At 35.2% G+C, this 21,781-nt stretch overlaps 1 protein-coding gene across 1 annotated transcript; it reads right to left on the bottom strand.

The window, feature by feature from the left end:
- Positions 1 to 9,448: 9,448 nt before the first annotated feature.
- LOC148570495 (uncharacterized) lies at positions 9,449 to 11,003 on the bottom strand. Its single transcript, XM_088507066.1, has 2 exons — positions 9,689 to 11,003; positions 9,449 to 9,588 (listed from the first exon to the last, which is right to left on the bottom strand). The coding sequence occupies exons 1-2, from the start codon at positions 11,001 to 11,003 to the stop codon at positions 9,449 to 9,451; spliced, it is 1,455 nt and encodes a 484-aa protein (XP_088363192.1).
- Positions 11,004 to 21,781: the final 10,778 nt, after the last annotated feature.

Here is a 21,781-nt window from a genome sequence, read left to right as displayed (position 1 = left end):
AGAAAGTTTGTCATACCACATACGACTAGATTGTCGTAAACCATACAGTGACTTTAGTAGCTTGCATCATTGATTCGGTCGAGAAGATGTAAATCCAGGTGGCAGAATCATATAAACATCCTCAGAAAGATCCCCATGTAAGAAAGCATTATTGACATTCAACTGATGTATGGGCCAATACTTCATAGAGGCCAATGCCAAAACTAATCTGATGGTGGCAGGCTTGACAACACGGGAGAAAGTTTTCAAGAAATCAACACCTTCAGTTTGAGTGAATCCTTTAGGCACAAGGCGTGCTTTATATCGATCAACTGAACCATCAGGCTTGCGTTTTATACGATAGACCCATTTACAGCCAACCGGCTTAACGCCTGCAGGGCAATCAATAAGACGCCAAATTTTGTTCAGCTCAAGAGCATCTAGCTCATCTTTCATAGCACTACGCCAATTAGAGTGTTGATTGGCATCCTTAAAAGACTTTGGATCAACGTTAAAATGTAGAGATAAAAGAAACTTTTTATGTGAAGATGCAAGAGAAGAAAAAGACATTACTGAAGATAAAGGATACTTGCACTTTGAGGTAGATTGATTTGTAGAGATGAGAGAGGAATTGCACAAGTAATCAGAGAGATATGCTGGAGGTCGGTGAGGACGGTCGGAATGATGAGGATGGGGTTGCTCAGGCGGTGATGGAGGATGAGGAGGTGATGGTGGACTGGTGTCTAATGCGGAAGGAGAGATGGGTGTGTGTGTTGAAAGATATTCGGTAGTCATGGGTTCAACTTGGTTAGGAAACGACAGTGAGGAAGAAGGAGAGGTTGTTGGAGAAAATAAAGAATTAGATGGAGTTGGGTCAATGGGTATAGGTGAGGGTTCAACTGGAAGACTAACTGAATCTTATTTTTGAGAAGGTGTGTTTGGCAATGTTAGGATGAATGTATGGAATTGGACATTTTTGGTGACTAAAGGCAAGATCATTTCATAAAAAATTACATTTCTAGAAATCTCAATTCTTTTATCTTCAAAAACATAAACAATATATCCTTTAAAACCATGTTGAAAGCCAATAAACACAGTCTTTTTAGCTCTTGGATCAAATTTTGATATGTTTGCCATTAGGGTAGAAACAAAACATAAGCATTTAAAAACTTTAAGGTCATGATAATTTGGTGGATGATTGAATAAAATCTCAAATGGTATTTTAAAATTAATTGCTGATGATGAAACTCTGTTAAGCAAATAAACAGCATGGTTAAAAGCATAAGACAAAAAAGATGATGGTAAATTAGATTGAAACATAAGAGTACGAGCTATATTCAAAATATGTTGATGCTTGTGTTCTACCCTTCTATTTTGTTGAGGAGTTTCAACACAACTACGTTGATGAATAATACCCTTTGAAGCATAAAAATCATGTAAAATAAATTCTGGTCCATTATTGGAACGAATAGTTTTGACTTTAGAGTTGAATTGTGTTTCAACTAAAGTAATAAAATTTTTTACATGATTTTGCACTTCTCCTTTTGATTTCAATGAAATAACCCATGTAAAGCAGCTAAAATCATCAACAATAGTAACAAAATATTTATGATTATGAATAGAATTTTGTCGAAACGGACCCCAAACATCAAAACGTAATAAATCAAAACTTGCATTGGCTTTGTTAAAACTTTGAGAAAATAAAAGTTTCTTTTGCTTAGAAAGATGACAAATGTCACAAGCCTCGTCATGATACATAGAAATAAAAGGAAAATGTTTATGTAAATGATTAAGTCTTTGTCCAGAAAGGTGTTCTAAACGAAAATGTCATATATTTAAAGGTGTAATGGGTAGAGATTGAATGGAATTTATGGAGTGGGTAGTGGATGGATTTTTACCGAAATTGGGTTCAAAGACATATAATCCCTCTCTCATTCTGCCCAAATCAATCGTCCCCAAATTGTTGCTCTGTAGAGTGCAAGAAGAAGATGAAAAAGTGAGTTCACATATAAGTGCTGAAGTAATTTTTGAGATGAATATAATATTAAAGTTGAAATAAGGTAAATAAAGAACATCATGAAGAACCAAAGATGGTGAAAATTGAACAATGCCTTTATAAGAAACAGTAGTTTGAGAACCATTTGATAAATGAACAATAATAGGAGAAATTTGTGTGTAAGAAATAAAGCAAGATAAATTTGATGCAATGTGATCTGTGGCACCAGAATCAATGATCCAAGTATTCAAGAATGAATCTCGATTTGAAAAATTGTTAACAATAGAAAAAGTATTGAAAGAACAAAGATAATGAGTAGTTGAACTTAACAAAAGCTCAAGTGGGTTTGAAGGATGAGTTTCTTCATTGGAAGGAAGTGCCATGAAAGAAAAGTACTAGGCTGAGTAAAGATCCAAAAGAGGCTTCTCATGAAGTTGCTCGTGTGCCCTTTTTCCTTAACCTAGGACAAAGTAGGGGGTTGATTATTCATAGTGGGAGGGGAGGTTGAAGGGGTTTTAGAATCTGAATTGATTGGTTTATCCATGGATGTCAGCAGACTTCAAGAGGAGCTCTGATACTATAATAAAACGGAAAGAGTACATAAAGAGCATGCAAAGATAATAAAATTGTGAAAAAACAAGGAAAGAAAAGAAAAGAAGAAGAAATTTTATTAATTGTTAATTGATTGAAATTGTAAACTATAAAGGTAAAACTAAATATATATATAGTATTAACCTATGAAAGATAAAAGCAAATAAAGATAAAATAAGGATAAATAAAGATAAGATAATAATAAAGAGTAAAATTATAACTGAATTTGTGTATTCTGTTGGATTGAATTTGTGGGCCGTGAGACTTCTTTATTGTTGTCATGGGCTAAGATGGAAGAGTGGTTTAATATTAGCCTTTGACATGCTAAGTTAGAAAATCCGTAGAAAAATGTATCTGTCTTTAAAATAGATTAATATCTCATTATTAATAGCAATACTTATGGACTTTTGTCTTTGTTAAAATTTACGTGAAACAAATTTATTTGTTGATACCATATTCATTATTGAAGTCAAAACAATATGATCAACATTGTTCTTTGTTCAAACTTCATATTTTATGACATAATTTTTAAATGTTTAAATTTATAGACTTATGTCATTACAAAATTTATTTGATTGATTAATATTTCTTGGTAACATGGTGTATCGAAACACTATCATTGAGTATTAGTTAGTATGAAGAGAAACCAATAATAAATTTTGTTATTCAATATATAATTTATTCTATTGAAAAATAAATTAGTATTTCTTAAACTGGTAAATACATTTCTTTTTAATTTCTTACACCATTTTATTTAACAATATTTACTGTTAAAAAAATGACCACACTATCCTATAATATGATATACAAAGTAATTTCTTATATTAAAATTAATTCTAGTTAGTGAGATAAAATTTAAAATAATTTTTTATTTTTTTACTCAAATTTAAATTTAAATTTAGAATTTATTAACAACTTATCCTTTTTTAATTTCAATAACAAAAATAAAATTGATTAGGTGTAAAATATTTAGCATTTAATAATTTTAATTATTTAAATTTTAGTTACCAAAAATTGGGTTAAAAATTAATTATAAACTTAATAATCGATAATAAATATTATATTAGTACGTAAATAATAATATATAATGTATTAATTATTTATTTTTTTGACAGGACTAATGTATAATCTATTAAGAATTGATTTATTGTCCAATTTTTTTTATAAACTTTGTAATATGTGAAAATAGTGATCTCATTTTTAGTATTATTTAAAAAATTATTTATAATTTTTAATTATATAATTAACTTAATTAATAATATTTATTATTATTTTTATACTAAAAAAATATCAATTTATACTATTTACATATTTTCAGTACTAATAAGTAAGTAGGTATTTGCACTATTATCTTAGATGATGACTTAAGTTACTTATTTTGTATATTAAATAATATCTTGTATCTTAAATCCATTAAATATTAATATGAGAAAATTTATGCAATAAATTATATAAATAGTCATTACAAAAAAAATATTTATCATATACAATAATTGTTGATATATGTAGTGTCATGTATATATTAGGATTATCTATTTTAATTATGTAAGTGATTATTGTTATTTTTACTTTTTTATTACATTAGTAAATAATATTTAAACTAAAAAAATAGATAATTAAAAATTTTTAATTTAAATTAAAAAACTCTTGTAAATATATCCAACTTTTACATATACTAAGTGTTATAATATTAAATAGTATAGTATTTATTATAACGATGACTTAAATATTAATTCAAGATATACTTGGGCCTAATAAGACCTCAATGTAAGCAAGATCAATTCAGACCCATTGTTAGGGTCCCAAATCCAACTTAGGTTCATTATCTTAAAAGGCCAATGCAGATGAAACACACGTGTCTTCTCTTAAATCGTTTTAGATTGAATCTCCATTGCTAGTTAGGTATGGTAATTAGTACTCAAGAAAATATGGCAGGCCCTCTTTTCATCTCTCACTCCCGTTTAAAAAAAATGACATCGTCCCTTCTCCATCTTTGCAAATTTCTGTTTAATTATCCTCTTAAGAAATGTAGGTCTCTTTGGATATATACAAATATTCTTTAAAAATTTTTGAAAAAAATTAACACAAAAAGACATAGTATAATAAACATACAATAATCAATTTAATATAATTCAACACAATTCAGAATATATTCATTATGAAAAATAACATTTCAAAATAAAAAAATATAAAAGCATATTCTAACATAATAACATAATTTTTAGGACGATACTGAGTGACGTAGTGACGGATTTGAGAGGTAGATAGAGTGAGTTAGAGAGAGAGGGGGGGACAGAGAATGAGTCTAAAAAAAGGATTCGAATTGAATCTAGGAATTAAAGTTAATAAATTCAAAAAATAAATTTATGTATATATAAATTAGGATAATTAATAATTTTATATTCATGTGAATTTGATGGTCCCATAGAGTGGATAATTATATCTATGCCCCATCTATTTTTGCATCGCGGGTTGTGAGAATTTTACGGGTCCACATCTAACTCCAAAACGTGAGTAATCCCAACAAATACCTGTTTTAGTTGTTTTTATGATCATCCCTATTGTTAAGGTTCATTAGTTTGTGACGTAGAGCTATTTCAGTCATTCAGTAAATTTTCAGATAATCAAAGTCTAGATTATATCATTCTTATAAAGTTACATGTATCCTTATTATAACAATATTAATAGAAGATAAATGGATACTGTACGAGATGTCTCCGGTACGGATTGAAGGGTGGATCGGGAACCCGCGGGCAAGGCTGGAACTGGATTGCTTGACTGGAGCGATGGGGGGGTGGTACCAGCAAAGACACTCCGACGCTCAAGTCAGAATGGATCTGAGAGGTATGAGGTGTGTGGAATGAATCATACCTGAAGGAACTTGGGTCCTCCTTTTATAGGTGATGGCCGTTATCTTATCTTATCTTGTTTGATTAGGATAAGAGAGATATTTGAATTCGGAAGTTGGTTAGGAGCTTTGAAGGGCCGGTTCTGGGCCTTTGGGTCGAAACGGGTTGTCCCCGGATAACCGGGTATGCGGAATCCGTGGGTCGGATCCGTAACAGTTGCTCCCGCAGCGGGAGAGCGAGCGAGGTCGGTCTGTCGCTGGGAGACGTTTGTTATGGGCTCGATTTTTTCTCGGGTGCCCGTATGATTTCTTTGAGGTGAGGTCGGTGCCTCGGTTTTCGTATCGTGGAAGATTCGTTTGACCGTTTAGGTCTGACGTGACTCTTCCGTATCAGTCGCGTCTGTTGTGTTCTTCGAGGCGTTACCTTCTTTCGAGGGGGTATTTATTGCAAGCTGCGCTTTTTCTTTTTTTGCCCTTTGTGTTTGCTTTGCTTTCTAAGGGTATTTTCGTCGTTTTGCTTTTTTCAAAAACCGTTTTGGTTTTCCTCCTTCAGTTCTCTCGTTCTGCTTTTACTTCTCTATTGCTTCTTTTTCCAACCAAAGCATTTCCTTATTCTCCATTTTCGCTTTCTGTGGTTTCGGTTGGTCTTCTTCTGCGGCATCTTTCCTTCGGGTTTTCTTCCTTTGATTTATCAGGTTGGCATTTTTCTTGTTTCTTTTTGCATCTTCTGCTTTGTTTTCTGCAGTATTTTGTTTTTGTTTTTGCTAAGTGTAGTTTTAGAGTAGTTTTGTGGTGTTTGTATAGTGGTTAGATAGTTCTGTTAGGTTTTTAGAAAAGGGTTGGGGCGAGTGCCACCGTATAATTGGTGGTGTGCGGTGGCGGTGTTTGTTTTTGGTTTTTTACCCGCCGTCGTTTTCTGCCGTGAGGTTTGGCTGACGGTCGTGCTCGTCGATATTTTAGGTATGGCTCGCCGACGGACGGAGGGTGTGAGGGCTTTGGTGGCACCGGCGGGGGGTGTCCCTGACCTTTTTTCTTGGGTCACCAGTGATGTTTGGGGGACACCGTCACGGATGATGGAGGCGGACCTCCAACGGCTCCGTGATGAAGGGGCTGTTTGTGGGGGTGGCGATGCCGAACGCCACTACGAGCTTGCCCTCCCTGGGGTTGACGAGAGGGTTTGCTATACCAATCTCGACTCCCTGATAGTGCCGGATTGGATGTGGGTGTATGAGGCGATGTTTACCCGGCTTGGTGTTCGGCTTCCCTTCTCTCCGTTTGTTCAGCAGTTGTTGAATTGGTGCTCCGTGGCACCGTCCCAGCTACATCCGAACAGCTGGGCGGCGATACGGTCTTTTGAACTTGTTTGTGATTTTTTAGAGCTACCTGCCTCAGTAAATGTTTTTCTTTTCCTTTTCTTGTGTACTCTTCCGACTAAGGAGGGGAAGCATAAGAAGGGGTATGTATCTTTCCGAGCTCAGCCCCACCGTCGGGTTTTTGGTTTGTATGAAGACTCCTTCCATGGTTTTAAGAGTGGTTACTTTAAAGTTCGTCCCGCGAGGGGGCATCACCCTTTTTGGTTGACGTTGGAGGGTGAACGTCAGTTCCCCACTTACTGGAACTTTAAGGCTGGTCCATCTGTGTTTACTCGGATTTCGAAGGAGTTCTTGTCCTCGGAGGAGCGGGATATCGCTCTTGTTCTGTGGCAGTTATTTGGGGAGCGTCCTCTTAATCCTCGGGACGTGATGGGTGATCCGGTTGCTTGCCCGTCGTATGTTGGTGTGTGTCGTGTGTGTCCGTTCTTTTTCTTGGTTTTTATGTTTTGTTTCCCGTTTTCGTAACTTGGGATTTTTGTTTCTTGTTTCCTTGCAGTTGAGATGGCTGGTGGTTTGACATCCTTGGCGCGTCTGAAGGCGGCGATGGCCCAGGAGGAGGGGTCGTCGTCCCCGGCCACTCCTGTTTCTAATCCTGCCGTGGATTCTCAGCCGGTTTCTCAGGAGGTGATTTCCTCGGGTGCACGGGCCGGCGCTCAAGTTTCTCCAGGCCCTACGAACTCTCCTGAAGTCGTCGTGGTGACGGCTGCTGAGGCTTCTCGGAAGAGAAAGAGGCCTGAGGACCCGAGCAGCGAGACTTTTGAGGATGAGGGTCTTGTGCCCAGCGTGATGGATCGACACTTCGATGTCCCGAGGTTTATTGATCAACACTTGATGCCTAGAACGGAGCCGTTTTTTGATGGCTGCGATGTTTCGTTCCAGGCCAAGTCGGTGTATCGTGCTCTCCTCCGGTCTGTCGTTGTTGTTCGGAAGGCTGAGCCTGTGATGGCTCAGGTTGGTTTGCTGGATAAGAAGCTTTGTCATTCTCATGCTGAGGTAGCCAAGTTGAAGGGGGAACTTGAGGCTGCCGAAGCTGCGAGGGAGAGGGCTGTGAAGTCTTCTGAGGAGGCCGGGGCAGAGATTCTCCGACTTGCCGAGGTTGAAACTTCGCTTCTCTCTCAGTTGGCAGAGGAGCGGTAGCGGGCTTCTGATGTGGGTTCTCAGGCTGCCATGCTTCTCGCCGAGTCGGAGGCTCTAAAGGCCGAGGTTGCTTCCTTGAAGAGGGAGAAGACGGAGTTGCTAGCTGATGCGAAGGATGCAATTGCGGCTACCGAGGAAACGATGAGGGCTCAAGCTTCAGTGCTAGCTCCTGGTGTGGATATGTCCGTGATGGGGGCCTTCAAGACTGTTCGTGATGGCCAGATCGTTGACCTCGAGTAGCTTTTACCTTTATCTCTTTGGATTTTCCTTTGAACTGTGTTTTGGATATTTTCGGATGGCCAAGTGCCGTGTATTTTGATTTTGGAACACTTTATTTTCGTTTTAATAGTGCTTATTGGCCGTTCGGGCCTTTTGTATGTTCCGTTGTTACGTTGTTTTTGGGCCGTCCGGGCCTATCATATATTCCGTTTTAGGCTATTTCGTGTGTATTTCGTTTGTTTCCTCGGACCGTCGTTTGGTCAGGTTCTTTTATGGATATCCGCGTGTTTGGGCCTGGGGGGTGATCAGTCCCCCAGTTGCGGCCGTGTTTTTGTTCCGTATTTGGGACACTTAGGAAAATAGAAATAGCTATTTTAATGGAATTTTTATTGATGGTTGGGCCTCGTTAAAACCCTCCGTTGGTGGCGGGAAAGAGTGCCCGAGTTTAAAACTTAGATGAGAAATAAAACCTTGGAATTTGTAAACTGGTAGGAGAAGTACAAAAACAGAAATGAGGACAAGGGTGCGACCTTTGTAGGTTGGTCTAGGCGTAGTATCGTCGCAAGTTGGCGGCGTTCCATGTTCTCGGGACTTCGTCGCCGTTGAGCCGTTCGAGTTTGTACGCTCCTTTTCCAATTACAGCCTTGATTCTGTATGGTCCTTCCCAGTTGGGGGTGAGCTTCCCTTCTCCTGGGGTCGGGGGACCGATATCGTTTCGTCGTAAGACGAGGTCGTCGGCCGCGAATTCTCGCCGGATGACTCCGTGATTGTATCTCAGACTGATTCTTTGCTTTAGGGCTAGCTCCCTGAGATGGGTTATGCTTCTTGTTTCATCAATGAGGTCTCGTTCTGCATCCTCGTCGTTACCTCCGACCGTTTTCCTGGGGCTTGGGTCTCCGATCTCTACCGGGATGACCACCTCGACACCGTATGTTAGTCGGAAAGGTGTTTCTCCCGTTGTCATTTGAGGTGTGGTTCGGTATGACCATAGGACCGACCCGAGTTCGTTGGCCCATAGTCCTTTGGCTTCGTCGAGCCGCTTTTTAAGTCCTTTGACGATTATTTTGTTTGCGGATTCCACCTGTCCGTTTGTCTGGGGGTGTTCTACCGAGCTGAAATGGTGAGATACACGTAGCCCCTCTAAAAATTCTCTGAATTTTTTGTCGGTAAATTGGGTTCCGTTGTCCGAGATAACGACCTCGGGGATCCCGAATCGGGTGATGATCTGACGCCAGAGGAATTTTCGGCATTGGGTTGCTGTTATGGAGGACAGGGGTTCGACTTTGATCCATTTAGTGTAGTAGTCTATGGCGACGATGAGGTATCTAAGCTGGCCGGGTGCCGTAGGGAAGGGTCCGACGAGGTCGATGCCCCAAGTGCCGAACGGCCGCTCTGCCGATATGGTGCTGAGCTGGTGCGGCGCGGCTTGGTGGATATTGGCGTGCCTTTGGCATTTGTCGCAATTTTTAACTATTTGTATGGAATCCCGGATAACCGTGGGCCAGAAGTAGCCTGCTCTGATGACTTTTTGGGCTAAAGTTTTGCCTCCGACGTGGTGACCGCAGCAGCCTTCGTGGATTTCACGGAGTATGTACTCCGTGTTCCCGGGTTCGATGCATTTGAGCAGGGGTTGCGAGGATCCGCGTTTGTATAGCTGTCCTGTGACAATGATATAGTTGGCGGCTTCCCTTTTTATTCGTTTTTCCTCTTTGGGGTCTGGTGGCAGTGTTCCATCGAGGAGGTATTGCAGGATAGGGTAGGTCCAAGATCCCTGGTTTGAGATTGTCAGGTGAGCGTTGGTTGTTGTTGACACGGAGGGTGTCTTAATGACTTCCTGGATTAACGATTTGTTACCGTGTCCGGGTTTGGTACTGGCTAGCTTGGAGAGTAGGTCTGCTCTGGCATTTTGTTCCCTAGGGACGTGCTGTATGGTGACGTGTTCGAATCCTTCTTTTAGTTTGTTTACCTTGGCGAGGTATTGTTGGAGTAGGGGATCTCGTGTCTGGTAGTCTCCGTTAATTTGGGAACTGACTACCTGTGAATCGGTATTTACTTCTAGGACCTTTGCTCCAACTTCCCGGGCTAAGGATAGGCCTGCCAAGAGGGCCTCGTATTCTGCTTGGTTGTTTGATACTGGAAATTCATATCGTACCGACTGTTCGATCGTGATCCCGTCTTGGTTTTCGAGTATGACTCCGGCGCCTCCGTAGGTGGAGTTTGATGAGCCGTCGACATGTAGTTTCCATGATTCGGGGGTGAGCTTTCCCGGAGTCATCTCGGCGATGAAGTCGGCCATAGCTTGTGCTTTGATCGCATTTTGGGGTTCGAATTTGATCCGGAATTGAGATAGTTCGATGGACCACGCTAGCATTCTTCCTGCTAGGTCGGGTTTCTGCAACACCTGCTTGACCGCCTGATCGGTTCGAACCGTCATGGGATGAGCTTGGAAGTATTGTCGTAGGCGTCGGGAAGCTGTAAGGAGTGTGAAAGCTAGCTTTTCTAAGCGTGAGTAGCGAGCTTCCGCATCTTGTAGGACTTTGCTTATGAAGTATACGGGTTTTTGCTCCTTTTTCTCATTTTCACGGACGAGTGCTGCTGCGAGTGCCTCTTCCGTTATGGAGAGGTATAAGTAAAGTGTTTCCCCTGTTTGGGGTTTGGCGAGGATTGGTGGTTCCTCTAGGACCCTCTTGAAGTGTTGGAATGCTTCTTCACATTCCGTCTCCCATTTGAAAGGGGCTCCTTTTTTCATTAGTTTGAAGAAAGGGGTCGCTTTTTGAGCCGATGCCCCGAGAAAGCGCGATAATGCCGTCAGTCGGCCGGTAAGCTTTTGGATGTCTTTAAGGTTTTTGGGGCTTGTCATCTCGAGGACGGCGCGACATTTCTCTGGGTTTGCTTCAACTCCAAACGTTGCGTAATCATGAAGCCGAGGAACTTCCCTGCCTCTATTCCGAAGGCACATTTTGTCGGGTTGAGTCGCATTTGGTGCTTTCGTAGGGTGTTCATTATGACCTTGAGGTCGTCGGTTAGTTGTTCGCCGGATTCGGTCTTGGCGAGCATGTCGTCTATGTAGACTTCTAATTTGTTACCGGACAGGTCTCGAAATATATTGTTAACGAGTCTTTGATAGGTTGCTCCAGCATTTTTCAAGCCGAAGGGCATTACTATGTAGCAGTACGTCCCGTCTGGGGTGATGAACGCTGTTTTCTCTTCGTCTGGTCGGTGCATCGAAATCTGGTTGTATCCGGAATATGCGTCCATGAAGCTGAGGTATCGGTGACCGGATGCAGCGTCTACCAATCCGTCGATGTTTGGTAGGGGGAAGGCGTCCTTCGGACAAGCTTTGTTGAGGTCCGTGTAGTCGACGCACATTCGCCATTTCCCGTTAGATTTTTTCACTAGTACGACGTTGGCTAGCCAGGTCGTGTAGGGGAGTTCCCGGATGAAGTTGGCCTCGAGTAGGGCGTTAACTTGTTTTTTTACTTCGGTGGCTCGGTCTGATGACATTTTTCTTCTCCTTTGTGCTACTGGTTTAGCTTTGGGGCCACGGCTAGACGGTGGGACATTAGGTCGGAGTTTATTCCCGGCATGTCGGCTGGTGTGAATGCAAACAGGTCTCTATTTTGTTTCAGGAGTTGAGAGAGTTCCTCTTTGAGGTCGTATGGGAGGTTCCTATTAATAAAGGTGTATTCATCTTTGGTTGGCCCTATTTGTAGTTTTTCCATATCTCCTTCTGGCTCTGGCCTGGGTTGGCCGTCTTGTCGGGCATCCAGATCGGCTAGGAATACTCCGACCGCATCTCGGGATTTCTTCCTTAGGGCTAGGCTGGTGTTGTCGCATTCGGCTGCGACTTCTCGGTCCCTGTGGATGGTACCGACGGAGCCGTCGTCGGTTCTGAATTTCATAAGGAGGTATTTGGTAAAGATGACTGCGGAGAAGTCATTGATTGTTTTCCTTCCGAAGATCACGTTATAGGCTGTGGAGTCTTTTAGGACTACGAATTCATATAGGATTGTCTTCTTCTGGCTGCTCGTTCCTATGGTGATGGGAAGTGTGATTGAGCCATCTGGTTTGAGAAAGTTGTCTCCGAGTTCCGTGACGCCGTGGCGGTGTGTTTGGAGGTTGTCGTTGTGGAGTCCGAGTTTATCGAAGGCTCCTCGAAAAAGGATGTTTGAGTCTGCCCCGGTGTCTACCAGTATCCTTCGTACGAGTCCTGTTCCGATTCTAGCTGAGATGACGAAAGGGGCATCCTCGGCTGAGGTGCCGTGTTGGCAGTCCTCTGGTAAGAACGTTATCGTATTGTCAGCCGCGGAGATTGGGACTTGGTTTCTTACAGCCATTACCTTGAGGTCTTTCTTCATTGTTAGTTTTGACTTGCTTGATACGTCCTTGCCTTTGATGACGTTTACTATGATGGTCGGATCTTCCTCTGGGCTTTCCCTGGGGGGTTGCTTTTGGGTTCTCGGGTTACGTCCTTCTCTCTCCGACGACCTGTCTCTCTCCGCGCGTCTCGGTTCTCTGATGATTTTGGCAAATTCTGGGAGTTTGCCATCTCGTATGGCTTGTTCAAGGGCGTCTTTAAGGTCGAAACAATCTTGTGTTTTGTGACCGTAACCTCGGTGGTATTCGCAGTAGAGGGTTTTGTTGCCCCCTGTCCTTTCTTTGAGTTGTCGGGCTTTCGGAATGATGCCTCGATCTGCTATTTGGTGGTATATCTCGGTAATTGGTGCTGTCAGGGGCGTGTAATTAGAGAATTTGCCTATTCTCGGTGGTCGGCTAGTCGGCCTGGGGTGGTCCCGTTGATTCTCTTTGGGTGTTGGGTTATGGTGAGAAGCCGAATTGCCGCGTTGGGTGTTGCCGTGCTGCCGCTTGTTGGCCGCGACGACCTGGCTGACTTCTTCGTCGTTGATGTAATCTTTGGCGACGTTCTGGATCTTATGCATGGTCCATACCGGTCTGGTGGTGAGGTGTTTGCGAAAATCTTCGTTCATTAGCCCATTGGTCAGGCAAAGGCTTGCGACGGAATCCGTGAGTCCGTCGACCGTTAGGCATTCGTCGTTGAAGCGGTCGAGGTATTTTCTTGTGGATTCTTCTTGTTTTTGCGTGACTCCTAGTAAGCTGATGGGGTGTTTGGCTTTAGTGATCCTAGTAGTGAACTGGGCCATGAACTTTCGTGTAATATCGTGGAAACTGGCTATGGATCCGTTTGGGAGGGCGTTGAACCATTTGATCGCTGGCCCGGCGAGGGTTACCGGGAAGGCTCTGCATCGGACCGCGTCGGCCGCTCCTTCTAGGTTCATTCTGGCTTCAAAAGCCGTTAGATGTTCTTGGGGATCCTTAGTTCCATCGTACTTCATATCGGTAGGTTTGTCGAAGCCTTTGTGGAGTTTTGCTCTTAGGATTCTTTCTGTAAAGGGTGTAGCTCCCATTATTATATGGTCATTTCTCGTGCGTTTGGTGTTTCGGTCCCTCCGATCTTCGTCTGAGTAGTGTTGATAACTCAGCTCTCGAGAAGCGCTGCGGTTATGTTTCTTGTTGTATCGCCGTTCTGGCGATTTCTCGTGTCTGTGGTCGCGTGAGGAGCTGCGACCGTCTCTTCTGTCGTGTCGTCGGGTTGGCGACCTACCGCGGCGAGATCTTGATCTGGAGGTTGCATGGCTTCCGTGTTCGTTGTTGTGTTTTTCTTTATTGGTTATCTTGCCTTCGAGTTCCTGAACCCGGAGGCAGAGATCCTGGATGATCTGCGCCGCTTTGTCGCTGGCTTTCTCAGGATGTCGTCGGTCCGTGATGTCGTGATCGTTCGCGTTTTGGACAGTACTCGCTATTCTCGCTTGGTTTGTGACCTCTCGGTGCTCGGGGGTTGGGTTAATCGGTTGAGAGTCATCCTGGCTTGAGGGGGTTTCCTCTAGGACGTCCCCCATCGGGCCCAGCTGGCGCAGGGTCCCCACAGACGGCGCCAATGTACGAGATGTCTCCGGTACGGATTGAAGGGTGGATCGGGAACCCACGGGCAAGGCTGGAACTAGATTGCTTGACTGGAGCGATGGGGGGTGGTACCTGCAAAGACACTCCGACGCTCAAGTCAGAATGGATCTGAGAGGTATGAGGTGTGTGGAATGAATCATACCTGAAGGGACTTGGGTCCTCCTTTTATAGGTGATGGCCGTTATCTTATCTTATCTTGTTTGATTAGGATAAGAGAGATATTTGAATTCGGAAGTTGGTTAGGAGCTTTGAAGGGCCGGTTCTGGGCCTTTGGGTCGAAACGGGTTGTCCTCGGATAACCGGGTATGCGGGATCCGTGGGTCGGATCCGTAACAGATACATAATAAATAAGTCACATTTTTCATATACATAAAAACAACTAATATCAGATATTATAACTTGTGAAATCATAATACTTTGAGAAGTGATTTATAAACAACTTAAATGTTGATAAGTCTGAAAATTAAAAAATTAAAAAAAAACATAAAAAAATTGTATGTTGATCCATAAGATTTTCTTTTTAGAAAATTGTTTATAGTCTATGATTAATAACTTTGAAATTACATATATGTTATTTCTCTTATATATTTTTTATATTATAAAAATTTATAATTTTTTATCGGCGATGTTAGTGGTTATAGAAAAATTTTTACCTTTAAATAAAATTATAGAAAAACTAAACAAAATTGGTTGCTATTTTTATGACAATTCATTTAGTTTTAAGTTTAAATTAAAATTAAATTATACATTTAATTTATATTTATTTATTTATTCTAATAATTGTATATAATAGATAATATATTTAAGCATGTTTTGAAAGAAATTATTTAATTTTATATAATTGAAAGTTAACTATGAAATTGAGACTAAGAGAAAGTGAAATATAATAAACATATGAGGAGTAAAAGTCAAATAAATAACTAAAAATAAAGTAACAAAATAATTAAAGAAAAAAAAAGAAAATAGAAAAGACAATGCATGTAATTAATAAAAACATACTATAAGAAAAATTTAGTATAATCAATAAATATAAAAGATGAAAGACAAAAATTAAGATATATTTTTATTAAAAAATTCTAAAAAAATATTATGAAAAATAATCTATTAATCAAGTTCTATGAAAATATTATAAAAAATTTAAAATATTAGTAAATAAAATAATAACTCCTTTAAAAACTACTAATCAAAATATATAAAAGCACATTCTGATTCATATATATAGAAAATAATAAAAAATAATTTAAATTAAATTAAATTTATTTTATTTTATTTTCTTATTTATTAAATAATTTAATATTTATCTTAGTCAAATTAAATAATATAATTAATTAGTTATAATTAATGTTGTTTATCCTAGTGGTATAATTGAAATATATTGAAATTCTAAAATTAAAATTAAAACTAAATGTTAAGGATAAAATTAAAACAAAATAGCATTTGCTATCTTATATTTTTTTTTAATAAAAATCCCATTATACACCTTTAAAATGCATCACTTTAATACAATAATATTTTTATTAAAAATAAAAATTATGGTAAATATCTTATATATTTGTTAATAAATTATATACAAATATTTTTTGAAGTATATTATTTTTATTATATAAAAATAACTTAGATACCTTTAAATGTGATTATGATAGTTAACTAAGTATTATACATTCTTTACTAATTTACATTTAACAATTTACCTCTAATAATATATTTAATAATGTAACAATTAGTTTGTTGTACCTGTAAAAATTTTAATTATAGTAAAAATATAAGATATGATGTAAAAAAAAAAGCTAAAACAACATAAATATTTTACTAAAAAAATATATTTTTTGTTCATTTTTTAGACATGTATCTATTTTTTCAAGTTATAAATTTTAATTGATATAAATTAATGACAATTAAGTGTACAAAAAATAGCAACCAATAAGAAATAAAAATTAAATAAGGCAAATATGGTCTGAAAAATTTAGAATATTAATATTTTTTATTTTTTATTTTTTAATTTTAGACTGTCACAAACAAACATTAGTTATTTTTCAATAGTGACAATGTTTTTAGAAAAAAAACATAATTAAATGATCTTAAAAATATATAATAATTTTTAAAATAATAAAAAAATATACAATTACCTAATAATATTTGTAGCAACTGAAATTTAATTGCTGATATAAAAATTATATATAATATCATATCATAATCAAATAAATGTTTAATAAAAAAATTTAATATTTATATAATATAATAAAATAATTTAAAAATTGAACTTAATCATAGTAAGTGGTCAAGTTTAAATTTTCATAAATAAATTTGTTTTTGTCAAAGTGAATTATGCAATAAAAAATATTCATAAAGGCATTATTGATGTTTAAATAATAGAAATAAAATCATACTAATTATATTTATATAGTAATCTAAAATTATAAAATTAAATATTCATAATATATATTAAAGTAAAAAATAATCTATTTATAAATAAAAAATTAAAAAAATATTCTTAAAAATTAAATATGCAGATAAAAAAATAAATTATAACTTGCAAAAATTATTTTTAAAATTTATTACATAAATATTAAAACCGTAAAAATTATGTATCTTTATAAATTAAGTTATATTAAATTATAAGATATCTAGATACTTAATCAACCTAATTAATTAGTTGTAATTGATTTAATTTAATAATTTAAAAAAATTTGAATAACACGTTTTAAAAATATGCCAATACAAATAATCTAGATTGAAGATAAAAAAAAATATAACCAAATTATATAATACAATATAATATATTTAAAAGGTTTTTTATAGTATATCAAAGTCGAGATATTTATCATCATTTGTGGTATAATTTAATTTCATAATTATTTAAAATTTGTTTTTATAAAAAAAATTGCATTATTTATTTTGAAAAAATATTTACTCACTATTATAATTTAAATATAATATAAATAGAATATAAATATAACACTTACAACCTTTACATTAATACGATAAGATGATCATCATAAGTTTTTTTTTGCACAAATTAAACAGAACAACATATCATAATAAAGAAATAATCAAATCCAAAAAAATTATAAAATACCTATCAATCTATCATGCACTAGGACCATTAGCATTGAAGAAATTTTAACCATTTATTCTTTTATTAACCATATTATTTACTCTGCACTTCATCTATGAATATGCCAAGGACAAAATGCATGTTTATTAAGCCTTTCAAAATTTTATATATTCTTACTAAACACAATATTATTATGCGTCATTCACACACATTAAAGAACTAAAAATAACAAAATTATCCATTGTTTTTTATAAAAACTACTAAATAAAAGAATCATTGGTAAAAAGATAAAGTTCTCTTATAATATATATGACTTTTTATGATGATAAAATAAAAATGAAAGATATAAAATAATATTGTATATATTTAAGTTAATTTTAATTTTTTTAATAACTAAATTTATCATAACGTAATCAATAAATAATGACAGTTAATACGGATTGGATATGTTTTGGGTATAATATATGTTTTATTATTCTGTATGAAATAATATTAGTTTTAATTTATATATTTATTATTGGATATTAAAAATAAAAATATTTGTATTGTTAGTATTTTTTTAACCTTACTTAACTCCAATCGTGATTAAGACTAAAAGCTTGCCCACCTTATTGAAAATAAATGTAATACAATCAGTTTTTATCTGATAGTGCTATACATTGGCATAATTATAGGAGAATTAACTTTAGCGAGTTAACAATGCGGTATTTAGTTACCACATGAGTATTTTTATATATAGAATTATCAATCAACTAAGTATGGTTTCTGATAAAAATAATATATTCAACATTGATATTATTTGTTTGGTAAAAAAAATAGATTGATAAAAAAAATAATTACAATGGGTATATTCATTTTAACAAATATTTTTTTCAATATTATAAAAAATACTATGACCACCCTAAATTACTGCAGGTTTAACTTCCATCGGTAGCGATAGAATGGCTAAATTGAGACATTTTTAGGTTATAGTATTCCTCAAACAAATAATTAATGAAACACTCGTTCATACTTTTTATTTTGAATACATTTATACATAAAAAAAATTATACATATAAAAAAAGAGAAAAGATCATAATTATTATCTAACAAAATTAATTTGTATTTATTGTATTTAATTTGAATAACTAAAAAATTATCTTATTTTAGTTTAGTCTTAATACAGACAATTAGTATAATTAATCTGATTTAATAAATTAAAAATAATAAATTAAAAAATACTAACATAACATTAAAAAAATAAATTAAAAAATAATACCAAATAAAATTGTTATAAATTATAATAAATTATATGATATTTAAATATATAATCAAGTTAATTAATTAATATAGTTAATTTATCGTAATAAATTATATTTAATGAGTTAAAAGAAATAAATCGCTAAACACTTTTAGAAACATACTATGTTAGCTCTATCATTAAGTAAAGATGATTTTTATATAATAGAATAGATAATAAATAGAATAGATGAGAATATGATATGTGACATATTTTAATCATAAAATTGATAATATATAATAGATTTTTTATGAATCTTTATTGCTTGTTCGTTGTTAATTTTTATGTTATTACTTAATAATTTTTACTTACGAAACTATCAACTACCTAATATTATGGTTTAGTTAATAAGAATGATGACGTTAATATTTTTTCATAAGTCTTGTTATTATTTATAAATACGAAAGAGCCATACATAAATTTATTTCCTTAATGAATGTTATTTTTGATGTGAAATTTTATATTATTTTTAAAATTTTAGCGTAATTGAGTCTAATTTTTACATTTTAAAATAATTTTATTAAAAAAAATTAAAATATAAATCACATTATTATTACAAAATTACTTTATTAACATAATTAGTGGTGCTTATTTGAACAATTAAATTTAGTTTCTAATGATATTAAAGTCAACCTATTCTATTGTCTTGTGCCTTCAAAGAATTCACAAGATTGACATAAAAATCTAACAATTGAAAAATAAAATTCATTATGTTGAGTTTGGAAAACATATGTTTAATTAAAATGATGATCAAATATTATTAAAATATTAATGAAAAAATTATTAAATTGTTATTTGCTTCTAATGGTTTGTTTAATGTGTGTATTAGTGTGCAGGAAATAAATTTAGTTTCCTATTGGATCAAAGTTACATAAGCCCAATATTAATCATGGAAGAAAGTTCAGTCTTAGATAAAATAATTTAAAAAATTAATGGCTGAACATTGAAATTAAAGAACAAACCCAAATCACAAGCCCATTTTGATAAAATAAAAGAATGATGAACCTGGGTCAAAGTCTCCTAGCATGCCTCGGTTATCTACTCTCTTATGTAATGGAATTCAAAATTCAATTTGGTTAATTGCATGCATAGGTAACCGAAATTCAAAATTAAATTGAGTTTATTGTGCATTAAAAGCATTGTCTTTTCTCTCTCTTCTCTCTTATTTTTTTGGTCACATCCATTAGAGAAGAAGAAAGAAAAAGTTATTAGAAGGCTATGAAAGAAAATGGCTATGAAATAGAAAAGCTATTGAAGATCCTTCTTCGGAGGTGAAGATCAGAAGAAAACAAAGCAAGATTTTTACCATTGAATACATGATTTGAAGAAAAGTTTCAAGATCTTATTTACCAAGAAAAGAAACAATCTGCCTCGGCGAAGAAGCAAATTTGAGGTGAAAAAGTTTACTTCCATTTTTGTTCATCAAAGAAGAAAGACAGCTACTATACTACACGTAGGAAGAAGCAAAAATGAAAGGCAAGAAGTTGTTCTGTGTCAAAAGATCATCAAGGATCCGAACCCTTTCTTGGAGCCAAAGACAAGATCAGGGGTTCAAATGGAAGGAGCTTGATGAAAAGAGTTGAGAGAGATACATGCATGTTGGTTTTTGATTTTTCCTCTCTCTTCTCTTTGTCCGAATCGCTGCTGTTTTTGGTTGGAGAAGAAGTTGCTTGGTTGAGAACCAGTTTCAATGTTGGAAGCTTCCCCTTCTATATTAAGCTTCCCCTTCTATATCAAGGAAAGAAAGTGTAAAGTACAGAGTTCTCGTAGCTACCCAAGCTCTTTGAGTTCTTTTCCTTCAATGTTGTTCATTTTGTTTTCTTTTTCTTAGTTCAAATTCAGATTGGGTGTAGAATCTGGATTTGTCCCAGATATGAATGGGTTGTTTCTAGGGAGAAATTGGTGTTTGTAATATTGTGAAAACATAGTGAAATTCCATCATTGTTGTGATGGAGACTGGATATAGGCCACATTGTACCTAGTGGTTGAACCAGGATATATCTATTGTTAATTCTTCTTCCCTACCTCTTTCTCTGTTTCTGTTTATCAGGAGACAAAAACAAAAAGTTTATCAGGAGACAAAAACAAAAATATCTCTCAACTCGGTATGAGACAAAACAAAAGTGTCTCCCAACTCGACACGAGACAAAAAGTATAAATATCTCCTGAAGTTCTTTGAAAAGTCAGAAATTAATATTCAGCAAAAAGGGGCTAAGATTCAACCCCCATTCTCTTAGCCATTGATTACCATCACATTACAATAGGTATATTCATTTTAATAAATACTCTTCTATTCAATGCTATAAAAAAATACATTAGCCACCTTAAATTACTACGGGTTTAATTTTCATCAACAGTGGTAGAATGTCTGAATTGAATTGAGATATTTTCGAGCTATAGTATTCGTCAAACAAATAATCAATGAAATACTCACCCCTACCTTCTTATTTTGAGTACATTTATACATAAAAAAAGAAGAGTTGAAATAGCAAGAGCGATAAAAATGACTATTCTTATAATTTTGTACGTCAATCTATATATAGTAGATCAAAAGACTATAATTATTTAACAAAATTAATTTATATTTATTAAATTCAATTTGAATAAGTAAAAAATTATTTTATTTTAATTTAGTCCTTAATTCACATTATTTGAATTTGGCTCAATATATATAATTTGATTTAATTTAATTTAATTATTAATTGAAGATATTCCAATTGTCTATTTTGTTTATAGATTTATTATTTTAATGATTAATAAATTAATTAAATTAATTAATAAATAAATTTAGTTTAATAAATTAAAAAAAATAAATTAAAAAATACTAACAGAATATTAAAAGAAATAAATTAAGAAATACTACCAAATCAAATTGATATAAATTATAATAAATTATGGGATATTTAAATATCTAATAAAATTAATTAGTTAATATAGTTGGTTTATCGTAATAACTTGTATTTAATGAGTTAAAACTTAAAAGAAATAAATCAAAAAACACTCTTAAAAGTATGCCACGTCAACTCTATCATTAAGTGTAGAAACCCGACTTTTTGTATAATAGAATAGATTATTACAGGTTTAATTTTCATCGACAGTAGTAGAATGTCTAAATTGGGATATTTTGGGGCTATAGTATTCGTCAAACAAACAATCAATAAAACATTCATCCGTACCTTCTCATTTTGAGTACATTTATACATAAAAGAAATTCTACATAAAGAAAAAAAAGAAGAAGAAAATAAGAGTTGAAATAGCGAGAGCGATAAAAAATGATGATTCTTATAATTTTGTGTGGTCATCTATATATAGTAGACCAAAA

Source organism: Arachis ipaensis, chromosome B3 (genome assembly GCF_059453495.1).
Source record: "Arachis ipaensis isolate K30076 ecotype BB chromosome B3, ASM5945349v1, whole genome shotgun sequence".
In the NCBI taxonomy this organism is placed as follows: domain Eukaryota; kingdom Viridiplantae; phylum Streptophyta; class Magnoliopsida; order Fabales; family Fabaceae; genus Arachis; species Arachis ipaensis.
This window is presented reverse-complemented; position numbering and strand designations above follow the sequence as displayed.

Excerpts from the sequence above, each read along its gene's own strand:
- LOC148570495 (XM_088507066.1), bottom strand. The coding sequence starts at position 11,003 with ATGACAAGCCCCAAAAACCTTAAAGACATCCAAAAGCTTACCGGCCGA. Across the intron at positions 9,589-9,688 it reads CTGCGGTCACCACGTCGGAG|GCACGCCAATATCCACCAAG; the intron begins GCAAAACTTTAG and ends CAAATGCCAAAG.